General features: G+C 46.5%; 1 protein-coding gene across 7 annotated transcripts in view; it reads right to left on the bottom strand.

The window, feature by feature from the left end:
- Positions 1-9,522, bottom strand: part of IQSEC3 (IQ motif and Sec7 domain ArfGEF 3) — a 100,953-nt gene extending 91,431 nt beyond the window's left edge. For 6 of the 7 annotated variants that reach the window (XR_013993964.1, XR_013993965.1, XM_081058793.1 and 3 more), the window contains exon 1: positions 8,866-9,522. Coding sequence is in view for 4 of the 7 variants with exons in the window: in XM_081058793.1 (XP_080914919.1) it covers positions 8,866-9,413 (548 nt within the window). In the remaining 3 variants the exon portion in view is untranslated. The remainder of the gene's footprint in view (positions 1-8,865) is intronic. The other variant, XM_081058797.1, reaches the window with a different exon arrangement.
- Positions 9,523-16,208: the final 6,686 nt, after the last annotated feature.

Raw genomic sequence — 16,208 nt, 5'->3', positions numbered from 1 at the left:
GTGTTTAGAGTTGGAAGACCCTTCAGCATTCACCTCATCCTTCCTGGACCTGCAGGGCAGCGCCACCCAGCACCGGACCCACAGGGATCTGTCCTTTTCCTTTTTTCTTGAAAGAAACAGTAAATTAAATCTCCCTCGGTCCCCTATCCTGAGCTTCCTTTCTAAGACTGTTATCACTTGGAAGCCACTTTCCACATCTAAGCTTGGTCCTTCGTGCTGCAGCAAATCCTTAACAGCTCTGCTTTGCCACAGACTTGGTGAGCTGAGGGAGGACAGAGGCAAAAAGTGCTAATTCCCATTGGGCCAGAGAAGGGAAGGGCTTTGCTCCAAGCTTACACTTTGGGGTCTGTGAGGGTGGCACGGGACTCCGGAGAACTGGCTTCTTGGTGGCATTACTGGGAATATAGTATCCCCAACGAGTGCCTTCCCTGCCTGTGGAATTCCCTCTGGCCTTCCTTGGTGGGCTTTTATGAGTTAAGTAGCTCCAAGACTGTCAAAGATGCAGAGGAGCCCCTTTGGAAGCTTCCAGGGCATCGGTTTGTAAAGACCAGGCTGTACACAGGAATCACTGAAACTAGACATAGGCAAGAGAGTCCCAACTGCTTTGTAGCCTTTTTGTTGCTGTTGCTGTTTTTACATAATGAAAATTGTGGTCGATGGTCTCATTTATCAAGGAAGAACTTATGGAATTCCCTTGCCTCTGGCTGGGGTAGGGGTACATTTCTGATTGGAGGCAGGGAAACAGCTGGTTTAACCTGACTCATCCAGAGTCCTGAGAAGTCATGTGGTACCAGGCTCTGGCCACAGTTAGGCCAGGTCAGGTGCAGGGACACCCTGCTGTCAGGTAGCCGAGCTTCCTAAGGCCATCGATCAATAGAGAATCCCAGAGGCCCAACCCCTGCACCCACCCAGCCTCCAGGCAGCCTTCTTCCCAGGAGCTCACAGCCTCCAGAGACCCATCTCCTTCTTTCTTGAGACAGAGTAAGGGATAGAAAGCCTGAAGTCCAGACATGGTAGACTCACCCCATTTTACAGAGGGGAAGACTCAGGAGAAACTGGCCAGCCAAGAAAGATGAAACAAGCCATGCAGAAAAAGGGAATCCCGAGTCCTGACGGTGACAGACCGGGGTGTCATGGGGAGGCCTATGCTGAGCTTTGCTCTGAGGCCCACGCATCTTTTGTGTGGTGTGGGTTGTCACCCATCTCCCCCAACCTGTCAGTAACACACTCACCCATACGCAGCCGTACCCACTCGGCCCCCCACCACATCCAAACCATACACACCCCCACTCACCCTCCTGTCAGTGTCCTAACATTTTCTTGAACAGAGCTGACACTGCCTAGGAGAGAAATAGGAAGAAAAGACCTGAAGCCTGGGTGTTGGTTCCTACTGTCCAGATAATTGGTTGGTTCTACTGTCCAGATAATTACTTTTCCAAAAGAAGACAATATGAGAGTGCCCTGGGTCCCCCCGCTTTTCTTGCCAGATCCAGGCAAGGCAGTTCCAATCCCCTGTAAATATAGCAGAGATAATGATCATTTAGGCTCTTGACAGTCTTCCTGGGGGGCTCTGCCCTTAGTCAACCAGTGTATCCAGGGCACCCTTCCCCCGCTGAGCCAACCCGCTCTTAGACATGGCTCAGATAAACTCTTTCATGCTGAAATATAAGAGGATGATATAGCTAAATGTGTTGTTTTCCTCCTGTCCTGGGATAATTTGCGTTTAACAAGGGGATAACCTTGAAGTACCCAAAGGAATCCCTAATTGTGGAATATCTGGCATAGGCAAGATATTCTAGAAGGAAGGCAGAGAGACTGGGCCCCCTGAACCCCCATAGCTAGCTGTGCGTTTGGCCCTGCACGTCCATGGAGCCATACTGACTGGTTCTCTTGGTTCGTCACTGTAGATTGTTAAGAGCCCTGGGTGAAGAATTCTAGTTCTAGTTCTGCCATTAACTAGTTTGGAAGTACCAGTCACTTCTGTCTCAGGCCATAGTTTTCATATTTGCTAAAGGAGAAGTTTGGACCAAATGACCTTCTACAGGACCTTTCCAGTCTTGACATTTGCCTGACTCCCCAGAGGGGCTGTGGGACCACAGTCCACCTCCTAAAACCCTGCAGCCCCTGCAGCTGTGGCCTAGAGGAAATGGCCTGATGGCAGCACAGAAAGTGACAGGACCTGGGACAGGCCGCCGTCCACCTGCCAGGGACAAGAGGCCCTGCTCAGCGCATGCACCGGCCGTGCAGTTACATAACCCTCCGGATGGGATATTCCAAAGAGCAACAGCAAAACAGCCCGCCTCCCCCCACACTCCCAGTGCCCCAACGTGTGCACACACAGCAGTCTTCCTATGGTGGCCTCACAGCCAGACACCAGAGAGAGAAGTTTGGAAGCCCCCCATCTTTTCTTTTCCATTTGTTATGTTTTTCCTACAAGGTATTTCATCTGAGAAAGTCCTTATGTGTTCTAGGCTTGACCACAGAAAGCAGAGTCTTCCCCTAACCCGCCCCCCCCCCCAGCTACACCAAAACCCCCACAACAACGCATCAGGCCTCTCCTTTTCTTGGTCCCTCTCTGCTGTCCTTTCTAGCTTTCTGACCTCAGAGTCCTGCAAACAGCAGGCCTACCCTTCCATCCTCGGGATGGAAGAATTTGGGGAAATGGATTTAGCTTTCATTCTTTTCAAGTGGGAGGCATTCTCCTGGTTCAGGCTCCATTCCTCCCATCCTCCCCTTTTGTCCTTGACAAGTCCATTTACTAGATGAGACTGTAGTTTCACCATTTAGAAAATGGGGAAGATCATGCTTATCACTATGGGGCACTGGAGTCCTGGGAACTCAGATCCTTTCGATGGCCTTAAGAAGAGTACAAGTAATCTTAAAGTGCAACAGATGAGATTTAAGCTGGGCTTAGGGGATAGGTGGAAATCCCCCAGCTATCAACTTGTGAGCCCTCATCACAGATCTCTAGTGGACAGAGGATTCGTCCTGCCTGGCTGCGTTTCAGTGTGAGCTCCACATTCACGTATGTGGAATAGCCTAGATGCGCATTGTCCTGAGGAAGGGGGCAGATGTGGAAAGATCACGGGAAGCAGGGAAGGCATCCTGACCTGGATCCCAGTCTATTGCTGTGGTCTGACTGTTGGAGCCCTGGGCCCTGGGTTTGCTACCTGTAGAAATACTGCAGTCTACCGAGCACGTACTTGAAGCCTGGAACAGTGCTAAGCAAATGATACTGTCTAACTTTTACACTTGACAACAGACCCTTCAAAGTATATATTACCTCTCATTTTATAAATGAATAAACAGAGGCTCAAAGGAGATAAATAATGACTGTGAGATCTCATGCCGGTCGCTGGTAGAACAGGACTCATACCCAGCCCATGTTCTTAACCACGCAGATCAGGAAAGTTCTGTGATTCTATCGTTTCCTGAAGTTCCTCTCAGCCTGAAAAATCTAATTTCTCCCTCACTGTGCTCCTGATCCTTTTTTGTTTATGTTTGTGTGTTAATTCCCTCATTGCTTGAAATGGAGACGACTACCCTTTTCCTCCGTGGAAACTAGAAACGCTTTGCAGCCTGTGTGGGAACCTGTGCTTTGTGCTTTTCCGGAAGTAGAGGAAGGAGCTGCAGTGGCCCAAGCCTCAAAAATCCTGCCAGATGGCTTTGCATTTGGGGAACTGCCAGTTGCGATGAGAGTGTCCCCAGGACCTCTTACTAAGAAACCTCTTACTAAGCTGCTGCTGCCCTATGTCCAGGGTCACTGAGAGTATGTTTGAGCCCCCGTGGAGAAATGTTTAGGCTCCCCAACAAAACCAATCTGTCTAAAAATCTTTACACGGGATTTAAATTCAGGATCCAAGTGTCTTTCCAGACCATGGGTGGAGCTGTGTAGCCCAGCTCTCCCCTCTGTTTTCATGTCGCTCTGTCTTTCATCGGCTCTCCACCCAGACCTGACCCCATCTGCCTTTTTTTCATGAGTGACCTTTGAAACTCAAGCTGTACAGAGATTTGCTGAATCAGCAGGACCAACTGCTGTTCCTCTTACTTGGTTTCAGGCCAAGGGGAAAATGTTCCAGGATGCCTTTTTGAGGCCCCGTGGGTCTAGGAAGGGCTCCAGAGTAAGGAAGGAGAGCAGGGGTGGAGCATGGCCAAGGGGCTGGTGGAGGAAGACCAGAGTTTCCCCAAAGACAGGAGTGACTTATTTCTCTTGAATTGTGTTCTTTTCGGGTGAAAGGGAGGGGAGAGCAGCAGTCTGGGCCCTTGGAAAGGCAGGGGACAGCAAATCTTTACAAGTGCCTACTCCATGTGAGCTTCCAGGTGAGCAAATAGACACAAACCCCCTTCTCTCAGTGAGCCTTCATTCTGGCCCCATTTTCCAGCTTCCCAGCTAAAAGTCATCTCTTTGCTGGGGTTAGGGGAAGGCAAGGATAGGCAGGTTGGTGAGCATTGGCCATAATGCTGGTTCTTCAGCATCCAGGCTTTCCAGGAACGAGGTAGAAAAGGATCCTGAGGACTGAGGCTCTCCTTACCCTGTTGATAGAGTTTTGCCTGGTGGGATGGGGTTAGGGTTAGTGGGGGGCTATACAGTCAGAAGATGGGATGAAATGCACACGCATCTCTGTGCATTGAACCTACCGGGCTCTGTCCCCTGTCCAGCCCTCCTGGGCTCTTACTGTTCCTGACAGAAACCCTTGACTCCAACCAAGAAAACCTTCTGCGTGTGCTCTGAATGTGATTTGTATGCTCACCCTTGTCACCCTGTTCTTTTCTGATAGAGGGTAGCTCTAGGCAACTGCAATCTGCTTATACCTATTTAGATGTTTCCAGATATGTGTTTCCCATATGTTAAGCCGGGACTGTTTGATTCTTTCCTGTCCTCCCACAGCACAGAGTGCAGGGATTTGAAAGGGCTGGACACTTGATACAATGGACGTAACTGACTGACTGACCCTTCATACTCTTTCCGCGGCTCCCGGGAAGGCCTAGTCATGAGCTGCACTTCCAAGCAAAGACACCTACTCCAATTAGCATCTTAGATAACAGGGTAAAAAGCACATCCAATGATCTTCTAGCCATCCTCTAGCCCCCAGTCACTATGAGACCAGGAAGCTCAAAAGATGACCCAAGATTTATTTTATGCTGAAAGGATGGGAGCAAAGAGGAGGAGAGTTCCTTATGCAGCTTATGTAGAAGCAAAGGACAGAAAGAAGAAAATATGGGAGCGAGACATTGTGTGGGGGGAGGGAAAAGGAGAGGGAAAGGAAAAGGAAGGAAAAAGAGAAAGGGGGCAAAGTGAGGAAGACGAAGTGTATAGAAGGAAACACGAGAGGAAGGAAGAGACAAGAGCACAGGAGCTACTGAGCCGTTCAGACTTCATGGCCACTTGGAGGTGAGGAGTCTGAGGTAGGAACTAACTTTGAATTATGATGCAAGAATGTTGCCCAGCCTCCAGTAATGCTCTGCCCATGGGCTTGGGGACACGGGCAAGCCCTGGGATCCACGGGCTCTAAATGCATGGCTGGGTGGGTGGGCTCAAACAGAGAAGCTGTGCTCATGCCAAAGCCAGTAGCTTCAGGTAGGGTCACGTGCTTCCGTGGTAAGGAGGAGACTTTGCCAGGTCGAGCTGAGGCTCTGGCTCCAGCCAGGAAAGGGATCATCAATTCTGTAGATGCTGTGAGCCTTGATTGAAAAAATAAAGAGGAGGAAGCTAAGATTGCTGCTTTCATTAAGAGGGAAAAGCAGTGGGGGCTGGAGCATAGCGAGAGCCACGAAGCATGCAGAAAGAGAATTTTAACCCCTCGAGCGTCTGTTTTCTGTGGTATCTCTGCACTCACCCATCCCCACATCGTTGCTTCTTTGGCCTGACCTCCAAGGCCTTTCTGTCTCCCTCAGCTGAAGGAGGGAGAGAGGCCAGCCTGCATATTAATGCAGATCTGATGGCAATTAAATAATGCTTTATTTCCCAGTCCCATGTTCCCCAGGGTTCCTGCCCCTCCTGGATTTGGGCAGGAAGAAGAGTTCTGGGGATAAGAGACAAACTCTGTGATGAGATGACACATTTAACACCGTGCCTGGCCCCTGGTAACTCTCACCCACCCCTCAGCAACCTCACCAGGGTAGCGTTCTCACTATAATGAGGCCGGAGAAGGGAAAATAAGGAATGAGAAAAGATTTCAGTGAGATGATAATCCGAAGACCCCCTCTGCCATCTCTTCCTTCGACTTCGCCCCCCCCCCCCCAGTAGAGAACTGATTCAGCACGGAGCTTCCCAGGAGAAACACCAGGCAGAGGGCTGCTGGCTCTGCTCTTCTCCTCACCTCACCCTGTCGATGGAGATCTCTCCCTGCCTGCTGGCTGCATCTAGCCCTGCACCATTGAAAGGCATGGGCAGAGAAGGACAGACATACAAAGTGCGGGTCATCAGTAGAGAGCAGGGTGGGGCCAAACGTAGTCAGCAAAGATGATTCCATCCTGAGGTCCTGTGGGGAAAACTTGGGTTGAAGTTAGGCAAAACAGTGGGGAGAAATGGGAGGTCCAAAAGGCACAAAAGGCATTGGGCAAGCCAAGATGCCCATGATTTCACATCCAAGAGGAGAGAGAGCTGCAGGGAGGAGATGAGGCATGCATGTCCAGACCCAAGCTCTAACTCTCTGGGTGTCCAGACTTGGGAAGCAGGAGAAAAAGCTGGAGAATCTAGAGAAATGAAGGAGCTACTGGTGGTATTAACTGCTTAGTTCCTGGTACAACTTCCTAAGTGAGAGATTTCCAACAACTTCCACTCTCCTCCACCATTCTAATTATTTCTTATTTTTATTCTCTCTTGGGAAGGAGAAGCAGGACAAGGGAGAAGGAAAGATGATGGTTCTTTTCTGGTTTTGCCATGTGAGGCTGGACAGGAATCCAGGTGATTCCTAAATCCCTGAATTCCTAGCAAGAGCACTTGGGCAAGAGAGTTGGGGCTCTCTAAGCCACTTGGGGGGGGGGGTCACAGCAAAGTCCTTATCCAAGAAAAAAATCTTTCTTCAACCCTTCTTGCCTGCACAGTCCTCTGAAGGAATGCAAACAAAGTGGGATGCAGTGGAAGAAAAGGAGACACCAAAGGCCATGAAGAGAGGAATCGAGTGAAGAACCATCATTACCAGGAAGCCGTGGCTGCCCCCAGGGAAAGGGAATAGCATAGTTCTTTCCCCTTTTCTGGGGGGAAAGCCACGTGGTATCTTGGACCTTTTGATGAGCTACGGGCATGAGGGAAAACTGTCTTTCTGCTTTTTATGCTAGATAAGGAAAGAAAATGGTGAAATTCAAGGAAGAGTAAATGAGCCATTGAGGGAGCTGGGGGAGAAAACTGCAACTTTTGGGGGCTTGAATTAAATGCTTTAGGTCTGCTAAGTAAGATCATCTTAGATCTTTCCCCCTAGGATCCCATGGTAACATGGAAGCTAACATGTCCTGACTCAACTTCTCTAATTCTACAGTAGATGTGAGGAGAAAATGAATTTTTAAGAAGTACATCAAATCTTCACAAGTATCCCCAGACCTAAAGCACGCCAAGACTGGGTGAAATTGAGATTCTTGACTCTCCTCGCTCCCTCCTCCCCTCTAACCCAACTCCTTCAGCAGCAGCAGCACCATCAGGGTCAGATGCTGACCAGGTACTGATTTCCCTTGAACTGTTCTTCCATGCAGTTCTCCCATCACCTGTCCAACCAAAGAAAGGAAGCCGACATGTCACCGCCTTCCCAATACAGAGGAGAGAATATTCTAGTCCCCTTTCATCTCTTCTTTCCTTATTCTTAGTTCAGGGATGTTGGGAATGAGGAAAGAGCTTCCAGTCCTAGAGTCCCTCATGGGAGGTTAATTAGCATATTTCTCTCAGGACTCAACATGAGACTCCAGTTATCACCAAAAAACCAAAAGGAATCAAGGTTTGCAATTACCAGCCATAACAGAGAGATTTAAACAGGAATTACATTCAAATACCAACTCCATTTGCCAACTATCTCCGTCATCATTGTTCCCTTTTCACGACTGCCAAACACTCTGCACAGAAACCCTCCTTGAGTCAGAGGGAAAAGCTCTGACCAGACTGAGACCTCACATGATAACTGAGTCTCCCATTGTCTGGTGGGTTGTTACCTTGCACCCTTTGGTTCTATGTGGATTCATGAGAAAGGCGCCACTCAGGTCCGAGCAGAGTAAGCCTCCCAAAATGTGCCCCCCCACTTTGACTCCCACTGCATCAACTAAAGGGCCAGCCTGTTCCTCTGGGAAATGCTTTCTCCCACCCTTCATCTTCCTCTACATCCAGGCCCCCCTGACATCTCACATCATTCCTGCTTTTCAGACTCTTCCTCTGCCTCCTCAATTCCCTCAGAACCCAATTCTACTCTTCCTGGGCCATAGCCCTTTTAGAGCTCTTAACATACCTCTTTGCCAAGCATTCATCTTTTTCATATCTCACTTTTCATTCAAATAATTTTACTACCCAAACTCCCTTCCAAAATTTTCCTAACTTAAAAGCATTCTTCAACAGTTCTCTTTTCTTCTGTTTAATCTTCACCCCAACTTCCTCCCCATCTCGTCTCCTTTAAAAACTGCCCGTTTCCAATACCCCCAATCACTTAAACCCTATGTATTTCCTCCTTTGTCCCCAAAGATGGTCCGGATACTTTGCCCCAGCACCCCCTAAACCCTGAAACACGGATATCATTTCCTTCGTGCCCCCAAATCTCCTTGACACACTTCTACCCCAGACATCTCCTTCAGACCCGTAGGTTCACCTGATTTCCCCCTTGCCTCGTCATACCCATCTGCTTCCCTTTCCCCGACCACAACAGCCCCCAGCCCTTCTTCCCCACTCACTCGGGTCTCCTGCTCAGGACGCCCTTGCTGAGGGCAGCGGGGGATTTGTGCTGAAGGAGGGCTCCAGCGGCAGCGCAACAACTCGGGGGACCCTCCTTCTCCTTGTCGGCGACCGCCCCAGGCGCCACCGGGTGCTGGTGGGGCGACTGGGGTGCGTGAGCCCTGCCGCTGGGGCCCGGCGGGGGCTGCACCAGGGTCTGTCCGTGGTGCTGAAGCGGTGGCTGCTCGGGCGCAGGCTGTGGCGAGGCGGGCAGGAGCTGTCCGTGGTCCTGGGGCGGTTCCTGGGCCCCGGCCCCGGCGGCGGCGACTGGGCGAGCCGGCAGCGGGGCGCGCGGCGGGGGCACGAGCCCGGGCGGAGGCTGCGCTTGCAGCAGCTGCTGGTGCTCCCACAGGCTTCGGTTCTCGGCGCTCAGCTCGTCCAGCCGCCGCTCCAGCTCGTCGATGCGCTGGCGCTGGGTGTGGATGAGGCTCTGCTGGTTCTGCACGATGGCCGTGAGCTCCTTGAGGTAGAGCACGGCGCGCACCGGATTCTCCAGCAGGCTCTCCATGCCGCCCGCCGCCTCCCGCGCCCGGCCTGCGCCTCGGCGGGCGGCGGGGAGCGCGGGGGCGCGCAGGAGCCCGCAGCCCCGGTCCGCTCGCCTCCCTCCCCTGCGGGCGCAGCGCCCTCCCCGCCGCCGGCGCCGCGTCACCGCCACACACTCACACACGCAGTGGGGGCGGGACCCGACTCCCGGCTTCGTGAGGAGTCTCGGCTTCCTGCAGGGCTGGCAGGAGAGGAGGGGGGCGAGTGGGAGAGTGGGCAGGGGAGCGGGATAAACGAAGAGGAGCTGGGGTGGAGAAGATAAATCCGGAGAGAAAAGGCAAGCGGGCGAGGCGGCAGTGGGGGTACCGGGGAAGTGCTGCGGGACGGGTGGGAGGAGAGAGGCAGATAAGGAAAGAGGGAAAGAAGAGGGAGAGGCTGGGAGAACGAGGAGGCAGAAAAAAGGAAGGTGGCAAAGGACAGAGAGAGATAGTCAAAAGGAGGAAGGCACGGGCTCTGAAAGGGTCACCAATTATTTTCCCTGTACCAGCCATCGCAGAGGCTGGGGGGCTCATCTTAAAGACCTTCTGAGGAGAGGCCGCCCTTGCCTCTTTGGTACTCAACCATCTATTCTGCTGCGGAATTCTCTGGAACGCAAGGATCATAAGACTATAAGGGACCTTAGAGAACACCTAGTCCTACTCCTTCGTTCAGCGAAGAGGAAACTTAGAATTGGAACGTCGTTTATGCCGGGTGTTCTCTGCAAATTAGAGCTCAAACAGTTGGGGCCACTCAGGAACACGAAGAAAATAAGCCAGGCTTTCTGTGTCAGAGGCTAATGCTTCCAGAAACTTCTGAAGGGATCATTCTGTTTGAAAAAAAAAAAAACATTTATAAAATTCATACTACTGCCAAACACCAAACTAGGTAGTGGCAAGATAAGGATGACTAGGATGGAATCTTTGGCTTCTTGAAGCTTATGATTAAGTATGTGAAACAGATAATATTTAATTTCAATATACAGTGGTGGTTGTAAGTGGTAAGAAAGGGATATGCCCAGGGTGCTGTAAGAGCCCAACAGCGTGGGGTTCTGGAGAGGCTTATTGGAGGAAATAACACTTGAAGTGGGAAGGATTTTCCAGAAAAGGGGAGCAGTATAAGCAAAAGCTCAGAGATATGAATTAGCATTGACTGAAGCACTCAATAATTTCTACAATAAATGTATGTAAAACACCCACTAAGTGCTATCTATGTACTAGGAACTATGCAGGCTACATCTAGTATAGATAATAAATTATAGTTTCTATAATCAACAAGATTACAATTTAGTAGAGTAGATATTGTGTGCACAAAAATAACTAAAATACAAATCAAAATTTCTGTAAGAGCTCTTTAAGCCAAGTGCTATAGAAGTTCCAGGGTGGGGGGTAGAAGTTGTGTTTGACTATGGGGATCTGATAAGGAGGAGGTGTTATTCAAGCTGGGCCATGAAGGATAGGAAGGATTTCAACAAGTAGAAAGGGGCCAGAAGATTGCGAAGATATGTCAGACACCAGGAAAAGATTAAGGAATGGAAATAGAGTATCTTAGTTTAATCTAATTTGACAGGGAAATGACCCTTTCCTCTGAGCTATGACTGCTTTTAGCATATTCGTTGTACTGTTCCATTCTCCACACAGGTGGTCCTTTAGGCTCCCTGACTACCTGCTGTTCCCCCATGGCAGGCATATCTGTGGATATCATGTGTCCAGTGAGCGAGGCCAGCCAAACCCACTTGGTGCTGGACTTGAATGACCTCATGGGAAAGAGATCTGTGCTCTGAAAATATATTGGTTTCTCTGCACTTGTTATGTGTTTTTATTTTACTTTTCTCCCATTTATTTTCCTAGCAGACTTCCTTTTGTAAAGAATGAGTGAAGAAAGCTTATCCACAGCTGAGCCACCAGTTAGGAGAACAGAGCACCCAGGAGGATACTTTGTAACAATCAGTATTCCAGCTGAAGAGCGGAGGTTGGGGGGATGGAATAAGGGCACACAAAAAAATCAAACTTTTCTTCTGAATGTTCTTTGCTTGCTTGGTTGAGTTGTTGTCCAAGAGTTGGATGATCATAGAGGCCAGTAATATTCCTGTAAGTGAAAAAACCTGCAGCATAATTATTCATGGGGCTTCTTTAGATTGCAGATATTTGGGCCCCATATTAGTCCTACTGTGATAGAATCACTAGGAATGGGGCCCAAATGTTTTTGTTTTTAACTGTTTTTTCTTTTATTTAAAAAACATCAACTTTATTGAATTACAATGTACATGTCATAAAATGCACCCACTTTGTGTGCACAGTTCAGTGAATTTTTGACAAATATATACACCCATGTAGTCAAAATTATCATTACTACAAAAACTAACTTCATGGGACAGCCGGTTATCTCAGTTGGTATCTCAGTTGGTTAGTGTTGCCGGTTCAATCTCTGCATGGGCCACTGTGAGCTGTGCCTTCCACAACTAGATTGAAACAATTACTTGGAGCTGATGGGTCCTGGAAAAATACATTTAAATAAATAAAAAAGTTTTGAAAAAAGGTAACCTCATGCCCTTTTGCAGTCCATTACTCTCATCCTCAGCCCCAGTCAACTGCTGATCTACTTTTTGTCAAGATAAATTAGTTCTGCCCATTTTGGAATTTTATATAAACAGCAACCATACAGTATATACTCTTTTGTATTGTCTTTTTCGCTCAGCATAATGCTTTTGAGGTTCATCTATTCTGATATAGGCATCAATAGTGTTTTCCTTTTTATTTCTGAGTAGTATTCTATGGTATGGATGGATATACCATAATTTATCTCTTCACCAGTTGATGGACATTTTGATTGCTTCCACATTTTGGTTATTTTGAATAAAGCTTCTATGATCATTAATGGACAAGATTTTTGTGTGAACATATGTTCTAATATGTTGTTTCATATGTTTTATATGGGCATATATTTCCATATGTTTTACCTGGAGGAAAAATCTAGAATTGGAATTGTTGAGTCATATATGAAGTAAATATTTAACTTAATAACAAACTGCCAGACTGTTTTCTAAAGTGGTTGTACTATTTTTTATTCTCATCATCAATGTATGAGAGGTTCACGTGTTTCATATCCGTGCTAACACTTGGTACTTTTAAACTTTTATTAACTCAAATGAATAAGTAGTATATTAATGTGGTTTAATAAGTGATTCCCTGATGCTGAAGATGCTGTTGAGCATTTTCTCATGTGTTATTGGCCATTTGTATATCTTTGCTCACTGTTTCTATTGAACTGCTTGTCTTCTTATTGAGTTGTGAGAGTTCTTTATGTATTCTAGAAAGCAGTTTTGGTCAGGCGTGTATATTGCAAATATTTTCTCCAGTCAGTGGCTTGCTTTTTCATTTTCTTAACATTGTCTTTTGAAAAGTAAAGGTTTTTATTCTGATAAAGAAAAACTTACCAATTTTTTCTTTTTATATTTTATGCTTTTTGTGTCCTCTCTAAAAATTATTTGCCTTTTCCAAAACTAAAAACATATTCTCCTATGTTTTCTTCCAAAAGTTTTATAGTTTTTGTTTTCATGTTTAGGTCTATGATTCATTTGGGGTTAATTTTTGTGTTTGGTATAAAAAGTTCATTTCTTTCCTAAATCTTTGACAAAATTCATCGTTGAAGCCACATTAGCCTGGAGTTTTCTTTGTGGGAAGATTTTTAACTACAAATTCTTTAACAAATGCAGGGCTAGTGCCAGCCGGTTGGCTCAGTGGGTTAGAGTGCAGGGCTCATAACTCCAAGGTTGCCAGTTCGATTCCCCCATGGGCCAGTGAACTACGCCCTTCACAACTAGATTGAAAATAATGACTTGACTCGGAGCTGATAGGTTCTGGAAAGACACACTGTTCCCCAATATTCCTCAATAAAAATTTTAAAAAACCCATAAATATGAGGCTATTTACATATTGTATTTCTTTGTGTATCCATTTTGGTAATTTGTGTCTCTGATAGGCAGAATGACTTCCCAAAGATGTCTATGTCCTAATCTCCAAAACTTGTGAATATATTACCTTACATGGCAAAAGCAACTTTAAATGTGTAATTAAATTAAGGGTCTTAAAATGGGAAGATTATCCTGAACTATCTGGATGGTTCTAATGTAATCACAAGAGTCTATGAGTGAAGCGAGAGTGTCAGAGAGGAGATGTGACAACAGAACAGAGGTCAGAGTGAAGTAATTGCCATCTGGGAAACAGAAGTCAGGAATGTAGGTAGCCTACAGAAGCTAGAAAACGGAGGGAAACGGATCCTCCGACAGAGCCTCCAGAAATGCAGAGAAACCAATATAATCCTATCAATACTAGCATAACAAGTGCAGAGAAACCAAGATAGTCTCGCCAATACCTTGATTTTTTGCCAGGTGAAATCCATTTTGGATTTATGATTTCTGGAACTGTAAGATAATACATTTGTGTTGTTTTTAAGTCACTAGGTTTGTGGTAATTTAATAGCAGCAATAGGAAATTGATACAAGTCTTTCATAAATGTATCTGTTTCATCTGAGTCGTTAAACTTGTTGGCATGAAGCTGTTCATAATATTTTTCTATTAGCCTTTTAATATCTGTAGGCTGTGTAGTGGTGTCTCCTCTTTCATTCCTGATATTGGTAATTTGTTTATTTTTAAAAATCAGTCTGGCTAGAGATTTATCTATCTTTATGATATTTTCAAACAACCAGTTTTTGGTGTCATTGATTTTTTTCTATTGTTTAATAATTTTCTGTTTCATTGATTTCCTCTTTCTTTATTGTTTTCCTTTTCTACCTACTTTTGTTTCCATTTGTTCTTCTTTTACTAGCGTCTTAAGATGGAAACTTACATTATTGACTTTAGACCTTTGTTCTTGTTTAATATAAGCACTCAAGGTACCAAAGTTCCCACTAAGCACTGTTTTAGATACATCCTGCAAATTTTGTTTTTACTCTCATTCAGTGCAAAATATTTTATAATTTCCTTGTTACCTTCAAATCTTTCTATTATTAATTTCTAATTTAATTTCTTTGTGGTCAGAGAACATACTCCATATGAGTTCAATCTTTTTAAATGTATTCAAACTTTTGGAACTTTTATATGGTTCTATTTATAATCTATTTTGATGAATGCTCCATGTGCAATTGTCCGATAGCCACTCCAGCTTGCTCATTATTAATGTTTGAATGTGTGCTAGGCAGAATAATGGCTCCCCCAAATGTCCCTGTCCTATTTTGGGAACATGACAGAAGAGACTTTGCAAGTGCCATTAAAATTAAAGACTTTGAGATGGGGAGATTGTCCTGGACTATCCAGGTGTGCCCAATCTAACTGCATGATTTCTTAAAAATGAAGAACCTTTTCTGGTTGTGGTCACATTAAGACTGACTACAAAAGAATTGTCAGAGAAGTGTGATATAAGAAGGACTAGACCCTTTTTATTTCCTTTGAAGATGGAGGAAAAAGCCATTAGGAATGTGGGTGGCCTCTAGAAGATGTAAAAGCGAGGTAACTCATTCTCCCTTAGAACTTTCAGGAAGGAATGCAGCATTGCCAGCGCCTTGATTTTAGCTTAGTCAGACCCATGTTGGATTTCTAACTTACAGAACTGTGAGATAATTAATTTGAATGGCTTAAGTCACTACATTTGTGACAATTTGTTATGGCAGCCATAGTAAACCAATACAGCACTTTACATTTCCCCCCATCTTTTTTTTTTTAACCTGTGTCTTTAAAGTGTTTTTTCTTACAGATAACATTTTGTGGGATCTGACTTGTTTTTTTTGTTGTTGTTATTGTTTTGTTTTTTAAGTCCAGCCTGACAATCTGTCTTTTTTTTTTTTTTTTTTTTTTTAAGATTTTATTGGGGAAGAACAGGACCTTGTTGGGGAACAGTGTGTACTTCCAGGACTTTTTTTTTTTCCAAGTCAAGTTGTTGTCCTTTCAGTCTTAGTTGTGGAGGGCGCAGCTCAGCTCCAGGTCCAGTTGCTGTTGCTAGTTGCAGGGGGCGCAGCCCACCATCCCTTGCGGGGCAACCTTGTGGTTGAGAGGACGTTGTCGTGCGGGGAGGCCTGTGGGGCCTCCTGTCCCGCTCCCCACATAAGAACGCAGGACATGGTGAGGCCAAACAGGAACACCCACGGAGCCATAGATAGGGGAGTCAAACCAATATATTCTCACTGGCGGCTGGGCTGGAGACACAGGAAGCAGGATCTACATAATCTGCAACCCGCAGTCCTAATAGCAGTCCGCGCTTGCCAGCCACCATCTTCTTGCTAGCCCCCACTTTTTCTGCTAGCGTAGCCACAGCAGTTATATTAGTGGCCAATGTTACGGGTTACAGCTGACAGCCAACTAGCCACAGCTGATGGCCATCTGATCACAGTTGATGGCCATTTACTACCCGAGCCAGCACCTTTCTATGTGAGGCCGAGAGCCTGGAAACTGCTTTCTGGGGCTCTGTCCCCACACACGTGCTCCAACCAACTGAGCCATCCGGGAGCTCAGCGGCAGCTCAGCTCAAGGTGCCATGTTCAATCTTAGTTGCAGGGGGCACAGCCCACCATCCCTTGTGGAACTCGAGGAATTGAACTGGCAACCTTGTGGTTGAGAGCCCACTGGCCCATGTGGGAATCGAACCGGCAGCCTTCGGAGTTAGGAGCATGGAGCTCTAACCGCCTGAACCACCGGGCCGGCCCCCTGATAATCTGTCGTTTAATGGGAATACTTATAATTTACATTTAATTAATTTAGTTTATCAATATGGTTAGATCTAAATCGACCAT

Source organism: Rhinolophus hipposideros (assembly GCF_964194185.1).
Source record: "Rhinolophus hipposideros genome assembly, chromosome: 9".
NCBI lineage: Eukaryota > Metazoa > Chordata > Mammalia > Chiroptera > Rhinolophidae > Rhinolophus > Rhinolophus hipposideros.
Note: the sequence above shows the minus strand (reverse complement) of the source record. Positions and strands in the feature narration are given on the sequence as shown.